At 37.0% G+C, this 24,880-nt stretch overlaps 2 protein-coding genes across 2 annotated transcripts; one reads left to right on the top strand and one right to left on the bottom strand.

The window, feature by feature from the left end:
- Positions 1-120: 120 nt before the first annotated feature.
- LOC147866453 (uncharacterized) lies at positions 121-12,416 on the bottom strand. Its single transcript, XM_087316897.1, has 13 exons — positions 12,205-12,416; positions 8,852-8,925; positions 8,440-8,523; positions 8,238-8,321; positions 7,867-7,947; positions 4,506-4,598; positions 3,344-3,523; positions 3,038-3,105; positions 2,806-2,857; positions 1,093-1,146; positions 906-998; positions 616-682; positions 121-538 (listed from the first exon to the last, which is right to left on the bottom strand). Exons 1-13 carry the CDS (start codon positions 12,341-12,343, stop codon positions 447-449), a joined length of 1,161 nt encoding a protein of 386 aa, XP_087173023.1. The 5' UTR covers positions 12,344-12,416; the 3' UTR covers positions 121-446.
- A 3,654-nt stretch (positions 12,417-16,070) lies between these two features.
- Positions 16,071-22,595, top strand: LOC147866452 (BTB/POZ and MATH domain-containing protein 1-like). The gene is made up of 4 exons (XM_087316895.1): positions 16,071-17,028; positions 18,033-18,381; positions 21,732-22,011; positions 22,116-22,595. Exons 1-4 carry the CDS (start codon positions 16,571-16,573, stop codon positions 22,295-22,297), a joined length of 1,269 nt encoding a protein of 422 aa, XP_087173021.1. The 5' UTR covers positions 16,071-16,570; the 3' UTR covers positions 22,298-22,595.
- Positions 22,596-24,880: the final 2,285 nt, after the last annotated feature.

The following is a 24,880-nucleotide window of genomic DNA, read 5'->3' as shown; positions in this document are numbered from 1 at the left end:
TATTTTTTTACTCACTCCTAAAATTTCAATGTTTCGTGTCGACAAAACTATGATTTACATGCCTGATTCGGTAATAGGTACCAGCCTCACATTTCCGGTTCTAATTGTAGAGCTCCAATATTTTGTCTCAAATGATATGGGTTAGAGAGAAACTTGTAAAGCAACAAGTACAGTTCAATTGGTCCATGAGTTACTATTGACACAGTTGATTCATGTACAGGGCACTTGTGGAAAAGACAATGCGGACAGAAGACAATAGAATAGAATCTTTAAGGGGTTTCCACCCAAAGGATAGATAATTCTTATGCAGTGACCTCAAAATTGCGGCATACAGCTACCCAGCCTTTATAACCCCTCCCTCTCAATGATATACATAAAATAGCCCATGTAGGTTCTATAAGGTGCAACACCGCATCTAGCAATGGCTTCATAGATGATAACCACCTTTAGCTAAATTTACCTATCTCAATCTTTTTTTTTATTGCTCTATGTCCATGGTATATGAATGCGTCAATGATCCCAGCAACTGTGAAAATCCCTGGCATACAGATTAAGAAAAGTTTAGCAATGCTACCTACAGTACTTGAGCATTGGGAGAATAAGAGTCTTTACTACCTCCAACTATTGCACAGACATTAGTCAGAAAATGTAGAAAGGATGTTTTGCTCTGATCAAAGTTCACCTGTAAGTGCCAACATACAAATATGATGCAAATATATTCAATGAGCTTTGTTTATGCTATTTATTTTATATAATAGGCGAAAATAGTAGAGGCTCAAATCTTCTACTCCCAGTTCAAGATTGATGGAGAATGTTCCAAGGATCATAAAAATAACTCATCCAATCCAAAAAGGAAAATTAAAATCATATAAAATAATAAAATGCATTGAAATCTAAAAACTGACCTTGATAGGAGAAAGGTCATAGAAAAAGAATACTCCAGGAAGAGCCCGACTCGCACCAAATTCTACTGGTCTGAAGTGCTCTGTTACTGAGAACTGCATGCTCAGGGCAAGAAACAAATCAATAGATTGCAAAATGCTAGGACACATAGAACAGAGGTCAGTTTCTGCTTAGAAAAACTCAATTTACCTGATTTGATTGAATTTTATTGCCACGTATATCTCTATATACAGTTGGTACCACCTACACTAGCAAACTACAATTTAATAATCTGCACATAGTCCAATCCTCCCCATAATAGAGATGAAGCACAAAAGGATGGTCACTTAAAAATTATGAACAGATAATATATTATTGATTGGATAGAGAATAGGATGTAAAAGTAAATAGATGAGACATGGATATAGTTATGCCAAAGCCATGTTTTGTTTTATCCTTACAAAGCAAGTCACACAATTCAGTGCATAAACATTTCGTTGGATATTGAAGTGAGTTTTCCTAGGACATGTTCAATCAACCATGGCAGAAATCATATTTTGTCATTGATATTATCCATGCAAGTTCAAAAAGACAGAATCTGAAATACATATAATAAACATCACGAACCCCAAAAATTTGGAACAAATCAGAAGACATTGTAGGAGTAGAGAATGAAAGAAATACACGTTAAAATGTTTTCTTGTCTTTGAGAACAACAAGCAAAAATAAATATAGCTAAATATAAGGAATCAACGGGTCTTGTTAACTAAGCACTTAAGATTCTGAACGTAAGACTGAAACTTCCTCAGTTGAAAGATCTCCAACATCGGCTGATCCAAGATGGAGAGGTCTCTGAAGCAAGTGACAATGGCCTTCATCTGTCAATGATAAGGGTGACTCGGCCATGGTCCAGATAACTGGGGCATATATGCATGACAAACTGCTATTGCCCAATCTATTGTAACCAGTTTAATGATATCAGTTTGGACCAGTAGATTTCTAAAACAACTAGGAAAGAAAGATGAAAGAGTTATAAAATAACATCTTTTAAGACACCAAAATGGCTTATGATACTGAACAAGAAATTACATCTTCAAATATTGTCCCCTATTTGGGAATAAACCAAAATAAATCAACAAAACTAAATATAAGGCACCAAAGAGAGAAAGAAGCAACAACAGGTCTGAAATATCCACAGGGAGATATATATTCGAGCTTCAAGAAGAAAGTTGTTTTGGAAATTATGCTGTTTGTCAGAAAACAAACTAACTTTGATTAAACAATTTGTCCTAAGAAGATGTTTTCAGGAACATGCAGAAACACTTTCATCAAGCTGGCTAGTGTTTCTAGGCCATTGGTAGCCATATGAAACAGCAGGAAAGGAAAAACCTGAAACAGTATTTCCTTAACACAGGAACAGTTAAGTACAAAGGCATCAAAGGACATTGAACGTTTCTCCAGTAAGTTTTATCTGTGATAAAAATTGACATTACCATGGACTTGGTGGTTGAAAGTAAACTGGTTCATTAATTGTATGTATATTCACTGAAGTTGTAACACCAAGTTCATAGCCAAGTCGAGCAAGTCTAAAACACAGTATGAGGATCTCTCTCAATATTTTTGTGTGCACTGCATATTTATGAAAGCCTCTGTACCCAGGTTCAATGACCAGATGAGGCAATGTTGACAGACTGGAGACCATCATTCTGTACCATTTGAGGCAGTTCAAAATTTCACCACCCCTAAACCTTGCTTCCATTATACCTATTACAGCTGTGCTTGTTTAGCAGATTGGTTTTCTTTACAAGGATATAGCAAAACAATAGCATGCTCATTGCAAGATATTACACGTACAGGTGTATGGAACATATTCTGTTTCTAGGCACTGAAAATTTCCAAATTCTTATTGGAACAGTACTGTACCTTAATAAAGTATTGATACATGCCGGTGGGAGTCATTTGTATTCTTTGAGCCCTGCACTTGATCAAACAGAAAAGTTATTCCATCATGCATGGGAGGATGCATATCTTTCCATCACAATATGAAATTGTGTCTAACATTCTTTATTTCATAAGATCCTATATCATGATCCTATCTCCTGTAACAGATTTAAAAAATTCGGACAAAACTTCAAACATCAATGATATTACGTACCCATCCAGAGGATTAACCACGCCAGGAAAGTGAGGACCAAATCTGAGTTCATTAATTTTATGGCTCAGCTGGAAAGGGTAGGACAAAAGAAGATCAGAGAAAGAATTATGTGATCTTTGTTAATTACTGCTTTTGTGGAGAAATATCAGCGCAAATCCTCAAGAAATCGACATCAAGGAGCACAATAAATGTTAGCCAGAAGAGAATATAAGATTTAGACATACATGCATAGGAGAGTCCATAAACAGCATGTCAGAGAATTTCCATTATTTCAAATTGGAGATAAAATGGATTCAATAAGCTTACATTGAAGCTTTCTTTCTGAAATGCTAAAAAGTCATGAACATGCATATTTGACTGTTGAAAACTTTTCCCAGGTGCAAAATGAAAGTTTCCAGCCACTTTATTCACTTCCAATGACCCATAAACATTGCAACCTTCCCCCTCCTCTTCTTTGACCTTTTGAAGCCATCCTTCCCTTTTACACTGTCAAAAACAAGATAATGCAGCTCACTCATAAAGTGCTCTTTTACAGATTAAGAAGCAAATGTTTTGTTGGTCTTTATGCATAGTGTGGATTGATGGGGAGCCTACTCATGTCATCAATCCCAAAAAGTATACAAAGATTTGTTTATCAACAGTCATATGAACTAATGGGAAGTACATGAACACCGCACCATGTTTCTAATGCTTCATTGAACAATGAAAAGTCAGGGACAGACTCAACCATGAGCATAATCTAGCACTAAGCAAGTATGTGCATATTGGATGGCCAAGATTTCTATATCGTACGGCATTAGCATGTCTATACCACAAACTTTCCTCTTGTAAAACTTTGGACAACAGAAATTTGCACAGTTTCCAGCTACAATTATCAGCTTGCAGCTTAGAGCATCATTAATTTTCATTGTAAGGTGTAGCACACCTCTCTAAAGGTGATGAGGGCTGCCAGATTTGGGAAGGGTAACTCACAACCGGACCTTTCTACATTACACCTAGCTAGATATCATACATCTTGGTCGATGAAGTTCACTATATTGTAAATATGTGGGAAGTCCAAGGGACAGGGTTTTCTTGCCAAAGTGACTGCAGATTATCCAGGTAGCTGACTCAAAACTCTTGGTACATGCACATGGTGATGTGATCAAGAAGGATGGTTCCGATTCCAGAATTTCACACTGAACGTTGAAGCATATTCTTCAAGATTTCCCCATGAGATTGAGGAAGCCTATATGAAGTTGTAAACAAGGTACTAACTACGTAGCCAAATATGACCTCTTCTGAACCTACAAACTCAGTTGTATTTATAAATGCAAGAAATGTTCCATAATGAACGACTCCCAAAGATATCAATCATGTATAATGAAAATATGAAGATACATGCAAGTGGCTGAATGCATGGATGGCAACTAAAGAATGGCAATTTTAGAAGTAGCATTAAAACATAAAATCCACAAAAAAATCAAACCTGGTCTATTAAATCTGGATTTGTTAATGCCCACCCTTTCCGCCTATAAGCTTCTCGTACTTCTTCACATGAGTTGCAACAATCTTCATCTGACTGCAGGATAAGTGATGTTTTAAGATAAGCTAAATTCTCTCTGTTTCAAAATATTAACATAAATGAAACTTCTGGTTGAATAGGTCATTTGGCCTTTTGATTTGATGTTAACATTCTTGTCATTTCTCCTGCTATTTTTATTGCTAAACAGACATCATATCAGATGCAGGGCCTCAAATCTCACTGGTTGTAACTTTTTGCATTACAGGTCATTTTGCCTTTTGAACACATAGATAGAACATTTCATTTCAGTCCTCTCTTGCAGCAAAAACATTATGTTTTTGTAGATCTCTAAGATCAAAGTTACACAATCATGGAAAACACATAAAAGGCACTACAATATCGTATGTGCAACAGCACCAAACCGTTAGCAGCTACAATCTCTCATGGCAGAATGAGGGGAGTGTAAAGAAGAGATGAACTGCCATGAACTATTGCAGATATGATTAATGCCATCATGCCTCACATTAAAGAGAATCATCGTGAATCTCCAATTATGCCATAAACCCAAGTAACACAGAACCACAACATTACTGTATGCTAATCGCAAATTGAAGCTTGGATCATCAGAGGCTACATTCAGAGATAAACATTTGTTTTAACTAATAAGATCCCCCTCAATATCTACTGAACAATGACCTATATGATTGGCATAATGGCAAGTGGATGAAGAGGTAGATATTCCAGAAAGATCCGGTGCATCACCACTCACTTTTGGTATCTCCCACTACGATCCTTTGATAAGACAGAGATACTTAACATGATGCAGAGACCGATAGAAGAAATCTTTGGATGATCCAAAACGATGCTCTAGCATTATTACACTCTTGAGTTGCATGTTCTATGGCACAGATCTTTGGCATTCTTGTTTAATACTCTAGGGTAACAGAATGATGGCTTTTATCTTTTTATTGAGGTGAGCGATGTTCCCAAAGTCATGGTCAGTTTACATAAAGAATGTTGTAGCTCTTTCCAAGGTGACTTCTTTAAAGTAAATCCTATTGTATGTTGAGATCTGGGGTACAGACATGGGTGCACCTACAGCTATGAATATATTAGTGTTTGCTTTGTCTGGCTGGGTTGGTCTCGTCCCCCCTAGAAAGTGCATACCATTAGTTCTGCCCATAAGGATATAGCTGGACGGGACAGTCATTTGATTCCACTCCTTCGAATCTGTCTCCATTTGCAGTTAGTGCCATGATGCTCAAAAATGCTACGTGAGAGGTACTATCCATGTAGCTGGGGTGGGCTACAGACCTAGTTGATATGTGTAGTTTAGTTTTCTAATGCCCCTTGTGCCTAACAGGAGTTATTAGTTCATCCAAGATTTCGGTATTCACCTTCACAATATCTATTTTGATTGCATGAGTCAATTGTGTGTTGGGATCCAAACAGGAGCCAAAGGTGGTACTGAAAGTCAACATTTACATGCCGTGAGCCAGGCAATCAGCCCTTCATATTTCCCTGCCTCTATCCGCGATAGGCAAAACAATATGCGAATCCTTCTGATTATACTACTTATGCTATGTGAGTGTTGGATGACAATCCCATCAGACAATGAGTAGGAAATTATTATTCTAATGTCCATCCATGTGCCTCAGGAAAATGGTTAATCCAAGCCTATTTTGTATCCAGCTTTACAATATTTATTTTTTATTGCATGATCCAACTCTGTGCAGTTGAGATCCAAACAACATCAATCCTATAGAGGAAGGTGAGCAGCCAGGTACCTAAATGCGCATACCAGCACCAGGCATCTCTTTTTTGTTAGCTGCATTGATGAGTTAATGCAAATTGTGAAACCCCTTGCTGGGGGAATTCCCACGATCTCTTTGGTAATCCACTTGCTTGTGGGGGCTTTTGTGGCCACTCATGTAGTTCCTGGTTCTGCTCTGATAATTTCATGAGGTATCTATGACTTGATCTTGAGCGCTATCATCATCACCAAGGGTCTCTTAAGTATTGCCATCCTTTACAAAAGTTCTTCTATAGCCCATCGTGCATAGCCAGTGGTCCTCTCCTTGTATTGTACATGCTACGAACCACACTTGTGCTTCATAAGGAACATAGGGTAGCAGGTGTATTGAAGATCCATAACTTGGTCCCTGGTTCCTAAAAATGCTGAAGATGATGTAAGGATGGTTTGAAAAGCTTATAATAGAAATGAGAATTACAAGAAACTCTAGAGAAGGAAGTTGCAAGCCTCATAAGTCAGTCAACTGCAAAGCTCGTAAATATAAGGATGTCGTAACAAACTTTTGAAACCAGCAATATAATTGCAATGTTTTCTATGAATCTGACTGTGAGACGAGACCTAAGGAAGGCCAAGATGCAGTAGCAAAATGTAACTTGATTATAAATAGTAAGATAGAAAATGAAATGCTTGCATTGGAACAGGTAGTTAAAGGTGCCCAAGAGAGGGAAAAAGGAAACACACCATGCATAGAAATGAGTAAAGAAAAATAGCATCCATAAAATAAGCTAGAACTGATAAATTCCACATTGGAAGAAGCCAAAAGAAAAGCTTGTGCGCTGCATGTATGTGATGTTGGGGAGATATGACCCTAAACCCAAGGCTTTAATCATCCTTGTCATGGAGATGGAGAAGAGAAATATTTACTATCCAAGAGAAAAGCACCTGCAGGCAAGAAGACTATCTAGAAAGAAAGATACATTAAAATCTACTAGAGGCGAAAATCGATCTATGAGAAAAAATCATGGTTACGAATATGGCTGCATTCAAGTTATCCGTACTGAAACAAAAATATAATGGAATGATTCTTAAGATGGTTTACAAGCACGATTGTTTATAATTAATATGTCTAGATTAGTGGTGAGGCACATGGCATCCGAGGTTGATTGGTGCAGTGGAGCGAGGCAATGATGAAGTTCATGGTGTGCATCTCGAAGCCTCATTTTGACATTATCCAGCCCTCTTCAATGGATATGCCGAGCCCAAGAGAAAGATCAGAAGTTCCAAATTCGAATGAAATGTTTTCTATCACATTTCAAGAAAAAGATGAAGCCCTAAGGATCAAACATACATAGATAAATGAAGAGCTTGAGTTTGTACTAAAGAAATTCAAGACAGTCCACTTTTTGTGGAAGCCATGACAAACCATTGTACGTATCTCCAAAAACGCATCAAAAACAGAGTTTAAAACCAGATATTCTGTCTGATAGCATCAAAACTCAATATATATAAATATACATTGTATTCAGAATGTGTGATATCACCCGTATTTAGCATATAAGCCCTTAAATATACCTGTTCAGCCCCAAAGCAAGACCCACAATATGTTTCATTGTGTTCTAATCGTCCACCATGTTTTTGCAAAGGTTTCTCAATCTGCACGTAAACAGGCCTCTATTTGTTAAAATGTGGAGGAAAAAGACCATTGTTAAACAATTCATGAACCATGAATTAGATTTCTGCTGTCTCTCCAGGCCACGAATTTTTCTGTCTTTTATTAGACTTTTAACCTAAACTCCCATAAAATTCTCTTGTAGAAAGCGACATTTTGCACCCTTAGCAACCTCCATTAAAATAGGCATTAATTAGTGTTGTACTCTGGCTCCACTAGCATCTTATAAGTTACGATATCCCCTTCTTTATCTAAGTGCTAGAAGATAACCGACCTTATGGCCCCCGATATTTTCTTGTTTTGGTGGTTCCACTGTCTTTCCTGTTGGGTCTAACCTCTTTTTAAAGACATTGTGCCTCTGCAGAAAACACCAACTATCACTTTTAAAGACGGTGCCAAAATACGGTTACTAGTACACAAAGAAGAAACTTTATATATAAACATTCCGAACATAAGAAAGAAGAGAAATATCATACCACATCCAGATGCTGCTCCCCACTAATATCCATGGCATCAAGGCTGATAATAGAGCATGCAAGGGATGGAAATGTTACATCTAACTGAACCAAACACAGCACAGTAAGAATCCATGGAACCAAGAACCCACTCCCACAACACCTAAGACATGGTCAAAAAAGACAAAACATGAAGTTCAAGACTCTAAACTTTTTCGATTTCATTCATTGGAGGTTTCTTCTGTGATTGAGCAGCTTACCCTCAAACGTTTTGAGAATTCTCATACAGTTAACTAAAGCTCAAGAAAAATTGCAGGTATAAGAAAAGCAGGGGTTCAGAACAGAATTTGCCTGAGACGTTGTAGTTCTGAAATCACATATTGATATAATATAATCAGACATTCCTTAGAATGCATGGATATAGTGTACTTACATAAATCTGAAGGGTTTCACCTCGAGACGTATCCACAATCAGCTCGTTTTTTGTGACAGGGTTGAGAAATAACCCTGCACAACAAAGCACAAATCTAACCTGAAAATATATACATAAATGCATGTACACATCCATAGTGATACATAATGACAAACATGAGTCAGTATCAAAAATCACAAACATGAATGTAGTCAATATTGAAAATGCACTAGCAGATAATTACAACACATTTCTATAAGGTAAGCAGAACAACCTGTGGTTAAATTTTCTTATATACTAGATCTAGAATGAGCTAAGCACCTCCAGTTATGATCCAAAGCAGATTGGTGTCATTTCATGGTGTTTGATACATAAGTGTATTCATTAAATCATACATAAAATAAAATTTTAACAAAAGCTAAAAGAGAAAAGAGACCACAATTTGATGTGGGTTGCAAGTAAATGTTAGCTCTCTTCTTTTTTCAAGACAAAAGTTTGTTTGTGTAAACAATGTTTCAAGTTCACTATGTTTTTACAAAGTAGTTTGGAAATATTGGCAAATAAATCAAGATGCACTTCTTTATCTTGCCATACACAAGAATATACATAAGCTATCAACAGTAAATTCATTGGCATCATGGGTGCAATCAGTATATTGGCCAGAATAAATGGCATGATCAAGATTTCAAAGCCATCTTTTCCATACTTTAACAGAAAATCTAAACTCAACGTCATAACAAGACTATTTATTCTTGCACCAATTTAGTTACATTATATCACTAGGACTATGTTAATTTCTTGCATTTATATTTTTAGTTTGTGAGCCCATGATTCTTGCATGTGAACAGGCCTGAATTACTTTGGTAATCGTGTCTTTCAAGCATGATGTCTGAAACTAGAGACCTAGTTACCATGCAAGTTCACATGGATGAATGACTGCAACACCAGCAAGGCAGTCAGAATCCTAGAAGTAAATCTGGGAAAGTGTGTTTCCAGTAAAAGGAGGTAATAATCAGTTTTAAAATGAATCAATAATTATGAGGATGTACTAGAGACTAGTTAATTTTAGAAAAGGCATAATGTTTTAGACTTTTGCCGATTTAGAGTTTCTGGCATGAGGAAAACTTTGGGGCCAAACCACTGATGGGTAATGGTTTTTTACACTTGAAGTTGGTACCAACCTCAGATGAATAATGATTTTCACTACAGATTTCATGTAGCAGCTTGCTTCTATCTTCTCACACAGATAGGGCCAATCCTGATCTCACATCATCAGCTGAAGATAAAGAAAGAATGATATACACATTGCTTCAAAGCTCCATGTCTGCAATCTATGAGCTGAATCTGAATCTGACAAGCACTGTAAATGTAATTGTAATGCTGGGATTCGACCAGCAATCAATGTGAACCAAAACTCCACGGTTATACCAGGAGAAATCTTGAGAAGTGGAGAACTTTTAGCCCAGTGTTTTACAATATTAGATGAAGATACCATTGTCTTCTTACAACTGGATTTACGCCCTTGCGGAGTGGAGTACATTAATCAAGATGCCTGGTACCCCTCTTCAGAGATCGGAGACATGGAGAGGGCCACTTGAGGACGAGCACAAAACTAACAAATCTATATAGGAAGAGGATCTTGAGATATTTCTTTCCAAATGATATTAGTAGGGACATTTCTAGTGAAATTTCAACCTGGATCTTGAGATATTTCTTTCCAAATGATATTACTAGGGACATCTCTAGTGAAATTTCAACCTGGATCAAAGCCATCAGACAATCACGCAGCACCTCATCCCACTAACATTTTGATATTAAATCACCCCACAATAAAGGTCTTCAAAGGCAGCAATTTCAGTTACAATGATTAAGTTCCTCTCCTGATTACAACCAATTAGTCATGATTACAACTATTTAAGCTGTTTATGTTCAGGAAGCTTGATTACAATAACATGTTTCTTTTCATACTCACTTTATATGAAGTTCTAATCTTTATTAGGTCTCATAAATCATTTTGGATGGCAATAGGGCAATGTTTCTTGTGGTTGTACATTGTTTTAGAGAGAGTATATTTCCTGTAAACTCCGATTTCTGCAGTTGGCTATAGATTTGGTGCGCTCTCCTAGATTCATATTCGCTTCCACGAAGAGGGAATCGAATTCTTACTGCTGTGATGATTTCCTAATTTTGTAGAAATAGTAAAAAGAAATATCTAAGATGACAAGCTTTAGGACCTCTCAGTGTTTTGCGTTGAGATTTCCCACCTTACTTTTGTTTTCAAGTATTGCACAATTATCAAGAAGTGGGTGAAAGCCGACCAAGTATTAAAAAAGGAGATGCATTCATGTTTGCTTAGACAATAGGTCATCATAATAAGAGCATAAATCATACAAAGTGGCGAGAATGGATAGTGAAGAGAATTCCCTGTCACAATCTTGGGAAAAAGGAACAAGCGACGGAATAATATAAAGGTAACGAGGACATGGCGGATAGGAAGAACCTAAAGATAATGAGGATGTGGCTGATAAGGTAGGAAGACGTTAACAATATGGTTGATGCTGCGTGGTTTATGTTCAATGTGAACGAGGGGTACTCATGATTCAAGGTGGGATTTCTATGATGGGAATTATGGGATAAGTGCACATCTCCTGTTTTCAGGGAAATGTCCTCAACTGAATTTCATTTCACTGGTGATATAATAGGAAATTATGAGAAGATACCACAAATTCATTAGAACTTAGTTGAAAACTTATATATTTCTGTCATATTTGTTCACTCAACACATATTTACATCCCGTAAGCTCAAAAAAACACAATTTGTCGCCATTACAATACATATTTATTACAATTTATATTGAATCATGGTCACGAGTTTGAGAAGTTAGATATCATGAGAAAATACCCTAAGTTTATAAGGATGTGGACAAAAAATTAATATATTTATTTGAATTTTGTCAACATAAAAAATATTTTCTGTTGATCACTATTCTCCTAACAATTGATCCTAAAAAACATAATAAGTTTTCCTAGATCCTTCACTAGACTCTAATCCTCAAACATACAACACGGAAGAAAACACAAATGTTATCTTCTCAAATATTTTGTTGCTAGTTTTCCGAGAAACGTCATGGTTAGCATCAAAACTATGTTCTTATTCTGTGAATATCATCATCATTCGCCCAAATTTCGACAGCGAATTACACTTTCAATCAAGGCCATGGTTCATGAAAAAACAGAATTTGTTGCTCGTATCTGAATATCTCCTTCTAATAAATTTTCAATCCTAGGGCATAACATACACAGACCCCATAAACGAATATAGGAAACTAAGTACGATTAAATGCCACAGCAGTAAGTAAAACACTTGGACATACTTAGCTCTGTGAAGAAGAGAAGAAGCATGGCCATGGAGGACAGGAGAGTTATGACGCCTCCTGACAGGGAGCGGCTGTAGAAATCCTCGTTTATTTTAGGGAAGGCATCAAGCTGCCTGATCCGATTGAGCGCCAGCATTTTCGTCGTCTCCTGCTCCTGCGTCTGCTTCTCTACCTTCTCCTCCGGCCTTTTTCTCTTTGCTTGTTGAAAGAGGCAGACAGAGAAAAACAAACAGATCGGATGATACTTTGGATTGGGATTGGGGGTGTTGGTCAATCGGTCAGTCGGTCAGATGATCGGTAGGTCAATAAATGGATTGATCGGAGGGTTGGTCCATCGATTAGATTATGAGTAGGTCAATGAATGGATTGATCGGAGGGTCGATCCATCGATCAGATGGTCGATTGGTTGATCATTTGATTGATCTGAGGGTCGACCGATCAATAGATCTGTAGGTCAGTCGATCGATCGATCGATCGGATGGATGGTCAATTCATAGGTAGGTTGATCGATCGATCAGACAATGGGTCGATTGGTCAGTCAGTCGAAGGGTTTCTCTTTCGTGTCGTGGTTCTGTTAACCCCGATCACGTTTTCTCGATGCTTACACCCATGTGACTGACCCCTTCCAGAATTCAAAGGCATTGTCTCTGCCATATGAGTCGATTTAAGTTTACATGCATGATAGTATCTTGCTAAATGAGAGAGAATATCTTTCTTTTGTGATGCACGTCATAACCCTTTGCAAAGTTAACTTGGACATGAAAACAATGCACAAATAGCATAGTCATTGGCACTCTTTGCCATACCAATGTATACAACTTTCCCCATCCCATTTTGTGCCATATCTAGGAGGCTTCGATACTCCCATGTAACATTGTTTGACGAAAAGAATTATGGGATCCAACTACGTACAGTCTTATCCACGCATATGTTTAGAATTTGAGAGTATTGTTTGCACTCTATATATATATATTCCATCCACATGCACCTTCCTCATCCGTGGAGAACATGCCATGTGTCATCATAGGAGGGTGCAATAATAGCCCATCACTCAAGCCTAGAAGCAATTGAGTGTCTACCATGGGCAACCATCCATACAATGCCAAGTCTTGAGACATTCTCTCTCTTGACAATGCTTTCTCTTCCTTATACAATAGACCAAGCTCTTGCAAATGATGCCTCGTAGACATAGAAATCAACATAATATGCTCCATTATGCTTGCATCAATTGTTGACTACAATATATTTATGTCGTTGCACCTTTCTATCTCCTTTCCTAGAGAAGGATCTTGCCTTGTTCTAAAAAGCATCTGGCCTCTCACTCTCTCTTTGTATCCCTCCTCCATCTTAGGATTTTTTATTAAGTGTTCCATGATGCTCGTGAAAATTACTAATGAGCATGGCGACTAAGATTGCACATGCGATTGAGATAAAATTGCATACATGGATAGGTCGAGGTTGAAAATGTGGGCAAAGCATGTTGGAATGTAATAAAAGGTGGATCATTTGTTGTACAACGTCTTACTTGAAAGTTGAACACTTGAATTGGCTTAGGAAACCAATATTCTCATATGTTCATTAGTAGGTTGTCTCACATCAAAGAGAATGCAAGATAAACTACATGACAATTATGGTGGACAAGAGGATGGGCTCAATTGGTTTACTTGCAACATATGTATGTAATGTATATTGACAATGATGTGAGCCTCTATGTATTTCCTAGCCATAAATTATTTTTTAAGTGCCATATCAAGGTGCCACGAAGCAAATGCAATGCACCATGTTTCCAAACCATTTCATAGTATAATTGAAAACCAATATATTTGACTTTGTGTGTATGCTGACTTAGTTTGCATGCTCCCCATGCAATTATAGTAGGTCAATGCAATTATCGATTTATATTATTTTGTTATGTACTAAACAAACCTCCTTGATGATCGTGACCTCAAAGGGAAGTCAAGTGGCCTTGAGAAAGTAGGTGAGTGCATTGACATATGCACATTGACTTGGAAAAAACTGCAAAAAGGAATTGTTTTTTGACATTTTCAAACTATTCTCTAATGGACTTGAGATGCATTGACACATGCTATAGAGATATATTCGTATGATAAGAGCATTAAACAAGCATTAACGAGAACCAAACATTTGACATCTCCTTCGTCACATATGTTCTCAAACACACAACTTGTCCTTATTGCAATTCATCGCAATCATTGTTTTGGACCTACAAACACTAAACTTTTCACAATAAACTAATAATGTTTTGTACATCATCTCGAATACTTGTTGAAAGCACCACATCGTCTACACATATCAAAGGCAAAACTAGTGTGTTCCAAGTGATAACCTAGTCAATGCCTTCTTGTTGTAGCTTGTCAACCATTTGTTCAAAGTCATCATGCATAATAACACACACACACACACATAGAGAGAGAAGTTCCATTTATGTCAAGCAATCATACAAGAACACAATGGACTCCTTGGAGGGCTTACATTGCCATGTAGGAACATCATTGGTTTTTTTTGTATTTTTATGTTGTTTTAATATATTCAACAATGTTTATTGGGGCTTGGGGAAGAGTGCAGAGATGATATGTTAATATTGATTGTGGGCCAATACAACGATCAATGGGAACCACAATCATTGTAAAGCAATCTCTCAATCCATGTTGGTGGGTGTCTAAAGTTACAACAAAAAGCCAAAACAAAAATTTATGCTTGTTTCCTACTTTTCGTTGTTTGGATATTTTTGGGAAAATGATCACATGGCGAAGGAGTCGAGCAAAGTTCATTGTTAATGTTGTCAGTGATGGTTTTGTCTTGGTTGGTGGTCCTCAAAATCCAATACAATCTCATAAGACTCATAAAAGTTTTGTGCATCTACTCAAGTTTTTGCTAAAAGGTCGACTTAATATGCAGATAACAAAAGCTCAATGAGTGCATTCTAAGTGAGAACCTCTTCAATTCCTTATTGTACAAGCTTGTCAACCACTTGTTGCAATTCATCATGCAAGAGAGGGAGGAATTGAATTTATGCAAACTAGTCATACAACAATGCCTTAGACGGTTTATGTCACCATAAAGTCCTCATACGATAGGCACATTATGTAAGGTTGTTCGACAGAGACTAGAAGGTAATCATTGAACCCCATACATTCCACAACAGCAGCTATATGTACAATATAATTAGGGGAGAGGTGCGAAAAAGTATATGTAACGAAGGCGTAGGATTAGTGGTCTAAAAGCTTACCATTAACTAGCATAAACAACTTACAATAAATAAATTAAGAGATGCAAAGAGAGAGAGAGAGAGAGAGAGAGAGAGAGAGAGAGAGAGAGAGAGAGAGAGAGAGAGGTGCTCTAACCCCTATATTCCACGTTTTCATGTAGTAAATTAAGAGGAGATATATATATGGAGTAAATAATAAAGAGGTGAGAAAATAAGGGTTCGAACCCAAGACCTAAAAACAAGTAGAGTCAATATCAACTTACCGCTAGGGTAAAACCTAATTACGAAAAGACAAAAAGAAGAGATTATTATCATTACAGAAAGAAAACGAGAAAAGTAACGAAAAAACACAGAGAGAGAGAGAGAGAGAGAGAGACACGCAGAGCAGCAGGCAAGGAAAAAAAGAAACCTAATTCAGCGCCTGGGCCACACATCCTCCTTCTTCCGCCATCGCCTCTGCAGGAAAGAAATCCCGCAAGAAAAAGAAAAAAGAAAGTAGAAGAAAGAAAAAGCTTTCCATCGCCTCTGCAGGAAAGAAATTCCCGCTAGAAAAAGAAAAGAAAGAAGAAAGAAAAAGCTTTTTTTTTTTCCCGTTTTTTTTATTTTTGTTTCTTCTCCTTCGTTATAGCGCAGAGACAGGCAGAGACCAGCGAGCGAGTGGATACTCGTTTCTTTCTTCTTCCCTGTTTCTGTGCGAGCATAACAGGTTTCTCCTTCTCCTGGATTCCGTTCTTTCCCTTTCTTCTTGTTGTGCACGTTTCTGTGCGAACGTAGGAGGTCATTTCTTCTCCCGCTCTAATTTCCATCCGATGGGGACAGTGTTTAAGGATTTCTAGGGATTTTGCCTACGTTCGTGTTTGGATATGCTCCCTGTTGAGGATCTCTAACATAATCCGGATAAAATGCGCTCTCTGAAGGATTTCTAGGTTATTTTCTTTGCATAGTGCTGCGGATATGATCTAAATAAAGTATTTATAGGTTTTCGTTGTTGCATATTACCAGTAAAATGTGCTCAGTCAAGGGTTTCTCTGATCGTTGTGCACATAAGCTCAAGAACGTACACTCTCTCAAGGATTCTAGGGTGTCCTCTTCCAATATTTGCTGAAAAAAACTCAAATAAGAAAAGAAAACCTCATGGATTTACTTGATCCCGAAGCAAACACAGAGAATGGGGTAATGACATCATTACCGTCATCATTACCATCACAATTACCATCAGGAACAACAACATCAACTGCTCAGACGCGGTCTCGATCTGTAACTGAGACAATCAATGGCTCTCATCACTTCACGATCCATGGGTACTCACTTGCCAAAGGTATGGGAATTGGAAAATACATTGCGAGCGATACATTCTCAGTAGGAGGATTCCAATGGGCTATTTACTTCTACCCTGATGGAAAGAATCAAGAAGATCAGTCACTCTATGTATCGGTATTCATTGCCCTCGCTAGTGAAGGCACGGATGTTCGAGCTTTATTCGAGTTGACTCTTCTTGATCAGAGTGGAAAAGGGAAGCACAAAGTCCATAGTCATTTTGATCGAGCACTTGAGAGCGGACCTTACACCTTGAAGTATAGAGGCAGTATGTGGTAAGTAAAGTAAGAAATATATTCATCATAATATATGCATTTGCCTTTTGGCCATTGAGCATTATTCCTTCGATTGATTTTTACCTTTGCCATTTCAAGTTCATTCTTTGTCAGTTTTTCTACCAAAATCCTATGATTCTGCAATATTCTATTACAATTTCCTATTATTTCACCATGAAAATGGAGCTCAGCTGATTAGTAAAGAAAAAGTTTCTGGAATTTTGTTTGTGATGTATCGTAACTCACTCACTCAAATGACGGTTGCAATTTGAACTTGCCCATTGGAAGTATTTATTTATGTAAGGAACAAAAACTACTAAATTGCTATAAATTTCTTGCATTTGATCATGATTTCATATTTATTTCCTGCTTGCAATGAAACTCAGCCCACTCCTAAAGAAAGATTTCCCAAACACTGTCTGTGATGTTTTTATTTATTTAGGGAACAAAAAATACTAAATTGCTATAATGTCTTGTATTTAATCATAATTTCATATATATTTCACACATGAAATGAAACTCAGCCCACTCATAGAGAATGTTGACATGGATTGTTTATTTGTAGTACATATATGGTAGACTTGCATATCGATATTAGATGGTGTGTGCAAGAAGATTTGCATACATGATGCATGCCGTTTATCCTTGCAGTATGATTCTTAAAGTAGAAAATATGTTTTGTTGATGTTATGTATCAGACATCATCTTGTTGTAAGAAAATATAGTTAGATTAGAAAATATTTCTGCAAGAAGATGTGTAGAAATATTAGAAACTGAATATCAATAAGGAAACATATTGTTAATGAAAGCCTTGAAGTTTTACCAGCCTATGGAAACTGTGATGTAGATATTTTGACAAAGAGGATTCTCCTTCTCACCCTAGATTTATTTCCAAAAACACTACTTCAAAGATATTTTCTGGTTTCAGATATCCCAGTTATGTGAAATTGAAAGGAGTTCTTGAAAAATTATAGACTGGTTGAAGAAGTTTTATTTATTTCCAGGGGCTACAAGCGTTTCTTTAGACGTGCAGGACTAGAGACATCAGATTATCTAAAGAATGATAGCCTTTCAATCAGTTGCACTGTTGGTGTGGTTGTGTCCTCTACTCAAGGTCCACGGTTGTATTCGATCCCTGTACCAGACTCAAACATTGGGGAGCAGTTTGGTGCTATTTTAGATGAAGGAGAGAATACAGATATCATATTCAATGTTGGCAGAGAGTCATTTCATGCCCACAAACTTGTTCTTGCAACTCGATCACCAGTCTTTAAGGCACAGCTATTTGGGCCTCTAGCTGATCATAACAAAGACTTGATAGATATGTCAGACATTGAACCCCCAGTCTTTAAGGTGTTTTCCTCTTTCTCTTTCTGTGTTGAAGTGAAGTCGTGCTTTTGGTAGTATTTCAGAATATGGAGGCCATAATATGTGTAACATAGTGAATAGAAATTAAGATTAACATGCTGATAAATCAATCATGAAGATGCATTATATAACTTAGAAATTTAGGTCAATATTTGTTTGAATTTTTTTTTTGATCAGTCTTTATGGATAATTTCGGAATATTCTCCATTATAAATTTCTATTATAAATAATTCAAGAAATCAGGCTAGGGCCTAGTTGTGAAGGATAAGCAAGTTTCCAAGTTTTACGTGTTTTATGATTTTATTACTCCTTTTTTGGAAAAGCAATCTCGCAATTTAGCTACATCCTTTTTTGAAACCTACAACCGTTAAAAAACCTGACATGTCTAAACTATGCCAACTAGGAAGCTCCATAGTTTGTGTTTTCTCTCAAATTTCTTGATGCTTCATGAAATCCCCCTAAATGCTTACATGTCTGATTCAAGCTCCTCTTTTGCAACTTATGTCCATACTTGAAGCAAACTGTTACAAAAACAGAAACCTACAGTTCTCTTGTACAAATAACAAATAACTTAGGATGTAGCTGTGGGCAGTATTTGAGGAAAAAGCAAAACAAGAAGATGAGGTGGGTTGCTTGGGCATATGTTTGAAAATGGTGGGTAAATAACAATATTTAGTGATGTGAAGTTGTGGATAGCAAAGATGTAGGATAACCATATCAAACACTATTTAAAACATAGAAAAAGCTAAAAAATTTAGAAAAATAAATTTCGTTTTTTTGGTGACTGGAAACGAAATTGAAGCTATGTTTCCTAATTAGTTAATGTGTATTTCCTACACTTATGTCTCAATGTTATAGGTTATGAACATGTCCCTTATACCTCACACTATGTGCCTTGATATAGTTGAGATATCTAATTAAATAAGGAGATTGGGTCTTACAGGAGCATGTGTAGCATCGGTAGTCATACCGATACTACTATATGCCGATGGCATTGTCTCGATCTCAGACTCTGTGGAGGAACTACCAAGACATTTAAATGCTTTAAAGTCATTTTGTATTGATAAATATTTATTGGACAACCTTGATAAATCTAGAGTGATGGTGTTTAACACCACTCAAGCATGGGTAATGATACCAGAACCAAAATTCTTCTTGGGAGAGGAAAAGATGGCGTATACATGATGTAGCAGTAACAATCACTGGGTGTTCGGTTCTCTTTGGTGTCTATACTGGACTTTGAGGTGGATATGCAACCCTAGGTGCCCTTGAAAGACAATATGCACATATCTACTTCGAAGTACCATGAACTAGATTGTTGTTGATTGATACAATTGTAACATCAACACTTACCCCCGAAGTAGAAGTTGGGAACCTACCCTTCAGATGGCACGTAATTGGACAGATACGGAGAGACCTTTACTCGTGAAGATTACCCACTTTATAAGGAGCAACGCATTGATGTTCCGTGGTATAATCTGCACAGAGATAGATGCAGCCCCAATAGTGATTGAGGCATTATTTCAATTAATTACTGGTATCCAGTGTGTTTGGGAGCTCCCTAAGCAAACGAACTGAAAACGTGTACTTATGTTGTCAAAACAGCTTGCTGAACATGGAGATAATCTTCATTGATTTGCTGAAATGCAAGAATGCTACTAGTTGAATGACATGAGCCTAAACTCCCTACCTCCATTCCAATATTGCTTGATTGTCCACACTTTAACATGATTGAAGCGGAAAAGAATACAGTGGTCCAATTTGATATCATTAAATTGGATTATGACCCACTATAAAGCAAACTTTTAACACATGTTGCATGATGGATTTATTATCGTTCCTTCTTATATGAATACACATCCCATAAGCTCTGCAATGTGGTAGGGTAGCTAAGGACCTCTTCACATCAATTAGAAATTAAGATAGGTAGATGGCTCCACAACATCTCTTGGTAGGATGATGGCCCGCAATAAGGCCCAATTAATGGAATTATTATCATGCCTTCTTATATGGGGATACATCTATATCACGAGCTCTGCAGTGCCCAGGACCTATTCACATCAGTTATAAGTTAAGATAGGTAGACTATCAATGGAAGAATGATCTATCAATTGTGCCATTAGGGGTTTGAATTGGGAGAACACTATGTCTATCATTATCCTATTTTTCATTAAATAAGAGGGAGATATCACTGCCTCTTTCAACAAGGCTTTGGCCCAGTATGTAATGTAATGGAATATGAAGGCCAACATTGCTTAGGATTGTTCTATCTAGAAGTCAAGAGACAGAGAGAGAAGTTATTGAATGACAACAATAAAACCCCAACTCATGAACAGAGAATGATTATGACTTTCATTAGCTCCATCACTTTCTCTCATGCTACAAGTCAACGAATGGCTCTTGACCAAGGCCCTTGAAAGGGGTTAAAAAGATTAGGCAATAGCAATGTGCTGTGCTGGTAGGCCATGGCCATTTGGACCAGAGCCTTGTCACCGTTGTCATCAACAAATAAAGGCTGTTGTCACCCTGCATTGAAGGTGCTTCCTTGCTTCCAAGATTTTTGCATCTTGGGGCAGCCCATATCGTGAGATTTTTGAAGGGCAGAAGTTTCAGTCTATCTAACATCAGAATCTTATGTTTTTAGATATCTAGATTCTTTTGTACCCTATGTTAAGTTTATATTTATTTTGGTTTGTCATACTCAAATATGACAAAACATTTAAAAAAGTACTCTTTTGTTTGGTCTTATAAGCCATTTTGGCCTCTTAAAAAGACATTAATATAAAATTATTTCTCTCTCTCTCTCTCTCTCTATATTTGCATTAGCCATCTCCTTCCCTATAATTGCCACAGCAATTTCCCTAGTTTTAATTTAATGAAAGCATTATGAAATATTGCACTGATGTCTTATGTTAGTATCTTTTTAAATCCTGGAAAAATAAAATTACACTAGGAAATGGGATGAAAATAGCTGGATAAATAAATTTCCTGAGCACGTACCCACTGAAGTCACTGAGAATTGGGCACTTCCTATGGTTTAACACTGAATATACTGCGGGTACAGGGGTTCCCAAGGAACTATTCAAATGTGGTAAATAGCTTAGTCCAAATAAGTTTTTTGAGATTTTGGGAAGCCACTGGCCTTATGTTTGTTCATGTTTATTTATCTACTTTTGTACAATGTTCCAAGTAAGATTAGCATGTCAATTTTTCAATGGTGTTTGGTGTTACAGCTTATTGCAAAGATCATTATTCTATTGGTTTTTCATTAACATCTTCTATGTATAATTCCATTTATATATGACTCATAGGAAACTTATGTTTATATCTTTCAGGCTCTGCTTCACTTTATCTACCGAGACTGTCTTCCAGATACAGTAGAAGTGGCTTCTGGTTCCTCGCCTTCTAGCTGCAAAGTGGACACTATAATGGCACAACATTTGCTTGCTGCTGCAGATCGATTTGGTTTAGATAGACTAAGGTACCTGTGTGAGGCTAGGCTTTGCAAAGAAGTCAACGTTGAAAATGTTGCAACTACCCTTGCTCTTGCTGAACAGCATAATGCTACACAATTGAAAACAGTGTGTCTCAAATTCGCTGCTTCTAATCTAGCAGGTATGATTGATCTGCGACTTATTTGGATGCCAATCAATTACTTTTTGTGGATTGATTTCTTTAGCTATCTATTTTTGCATCAAAGCACTTGTTTTAATGTGCAGCGGTTATTCTTTCTGATGGCTTTGAGTACCTTCGAGAGAACTTTGCATGTTTGCAATCAGAAATTCTTCGTACTGTGGCGGGTGTGGAAGAGGAAGCTAGTAAGAGTACATGGGCAAACCTATCTGATGGTGGAGATGGCTCAGGAAGGAGAGTGAGGCAAAGAATGTCTGAGGACTGGTGATAATCATGTCTTATATATATTTCTTTTTAGCGGTGCTAATCTGCATATAACTTGTGGGAATATTGGCCATTTTCTCATGGTTTGTTGGGAGGTGGTCAGCCACTTGGTATTGAGATTTGAGATCAGAAAAGAATACCTGACCCATCCCTAATTAGGCCAATTTCATTTACTTTTGTTGCCCATTGCCTCTTATGGAAAGTTTTAATTTGTAGACAGTCTTGTACCAATGAGGATTCAAAATTTGAGTCCCTACAACTGAAAATCAGTACACAAGCTCAAATCATTTTATTTGTTGGTGTGATACATGATACAAACCTTTTAATCTTAATCGTGTGTAGTTTCTGGCTCTTAAACTCTCCAACAACTTTCAATGAGTGTTTGATGGTGTATATTAGTTCTGTCATCCTCTAATGTGTCGAAACCACTTTTTGTTTAATATATGTATGGATAGTGCTATTTATGGGTCTGTTACCAACCTCAAGAAACATGGATCTAGGCTAGAGATATCCCAGCTTGGCAAGCATTGAAACAACGATATGCAAGCTGGATGGTATGTCTGGAGATTTTAGTTGGCCAACAAATCTTGTTGCACCAACAAGAATGTGAATAGTAAGGGGGAAAGATATGTATATCTGTAAGTAAGAAGATATTAGGTTAATTAAATTGAAGAAAATTGTAAATGAACATTTTATTTGCTCCTCCGCATCTTGTATAAATAACCAGAGTGGAAGCATATTAGTAGCAGGTATGGTTAGTCTTCAATGTTTTTGACATTGGTATATTATGTATTTTATATCTGCAGAACATCTACGAGAGAAGGATAGATAGAAGCTTCCTAGTATTGTGATCTCCAAAATGCTAGTTAGCTATGATTACTAGTATATTTTGCCCAATGTATATCTATTGATGTTGCAATTAATTCTAGCTTGTTCTATTGAAGATGGGTGAGTTCAAGCTTCAAGGCACAAATTAATCTGTCATAGAGCGTAGATGTTTTGTAGGGGAAAATGTTCAAGGATGAGGTTTATTTTGTGACTATGATGTATAAAATGTTGGTGACATTGAGTGAGCAGGGTGGATAGGTGATTCTTGGGACAAAAGGAGTTTGATGCCTTGGATCCCACAATTCTAACCACTTTAAGAGAGCTTCACGACTTTCTTTAGGGCAATTCAAATGATAAGAGTACATGGGTGAGGATGCATGCCATCTTCTACCAATCAACTTCTCAAGCTTAAATGTATGTTTCGTGATCTCTAGGAGGTAGTAGTGGACATGCAATTGCCGTTAACAAAGGGCATACTTACAATTTAGTATCTATCTTTCTAATATTGTGAGAAAAGGTATTGGTTTCAAAATAGATCTTCAGTAACTATATGGGGCATCAAATTTTATATGTACTTAAGCTTTTAGATTCTTTATATGGGGCTAAAGTGAGTCTTGTAGGCTTCAGAGTACAATTCATGATAAAGGCGATCACATTAATAGCTAAATTTTAAAGTGTGAGAAGGCAAACTTCATAGGAGGTAGTTTGGGAGTGTGGCTTGAATGCTTTTTGAGGAAAAGTGGTTGTTTTCATATGCTAGTTTTACCATCGAGCTCACCTTGTAGTTCTACATATGCTTTGTGTGTCATGCTATAATAGGTAAATTACAAACAAGTAATTGTGTCTAAGATTTTGTAGGGTTCTCAAGTGTTTGTACTCAAGAGTTTGCATGCCAACCAATCATTGGAGGTGACATTGGATCGAAATCGTTCCTCCTTTTTAGTAATTGTGTACATATGGAATGAGAACCATCAAATCAGTTGTGGATGTAATAGAGCTTCTACTTATAGATGTTGGAAAAGCATATTTTGCCAGTAATGGGCCACAGGTAATTCAATGCATCATTTTGTTGATGATGCACACAACCCCTTCACTGTGACGAGTACAATAGTTGCAAGTTGCAACATTGCCAACAATTCCCATTCAAGATGATCGATCATAAAGGATGCACAATCTTAGAAGATAATGAGGCAAAGTTATTGCTTCCTATACATTCCAACTAGGTATACGTTACATTGAGTTGGCAAACCTTTGGCAAAGTTATTATTATTATGTTCTAATGTTTGAAGATGTTTCTTAATGGGAATGATAAGCAAATATTTATATTTTTGTGTCCTTTATATTCACATTTTCTAGTTTTGATCTCCTCGCACTGAATCTTCACTAATGAGTGTTTACCCATCCTCTTTCCTTCTTGTGTTTTTTGCTTTTTGCTTTTTGCTTTTTTACCTCTTCATACTCTCCTACTCCATAGCGCCATAGCCTTCTTCTTTGTTTCTCGTATGGCATCGTTCACCACTCTTCTACATCTTTCATCGCCCTTCATCACCTACATCCTCTCAAACACGGTTTGCTTTTTCAAGCGAAAAAAAAGCACACGAAAGACCACACATAAACTTGATGCGCCACTTGTAGAAGACGACTGCTATTTATTGTACTAACTAGATAGTCTAACTAAATTCACTCATGTTTCCAAATGAAGGCCTTGTTTTTACAAGAAGGTTGACTTACACAAGCACCTTGTTTCCATAAAGGGCCT

This window comes from Azolla caroliniana, unplaced genomic scaffold (assembly GCF_043228905.1).
Source record: "Azolla caroliniana isolate FFs.n. ecotype wild unplaced genomic scaffold, voAzoCaro1.0.p SCAF_3, whole genome shotgun sequence".
Taxonomy (NCBI): Eukaryota; Viridiplantae; Streptophyta; class Polypodiopsida; order Salviniales; family Salviniaceae; genus Azolla; species Azolla caroliniana.
Note: the sequence above shows the minus strand (reverse complement) of the source record. Positions and strands in the feature narration are given on the sequence as shown.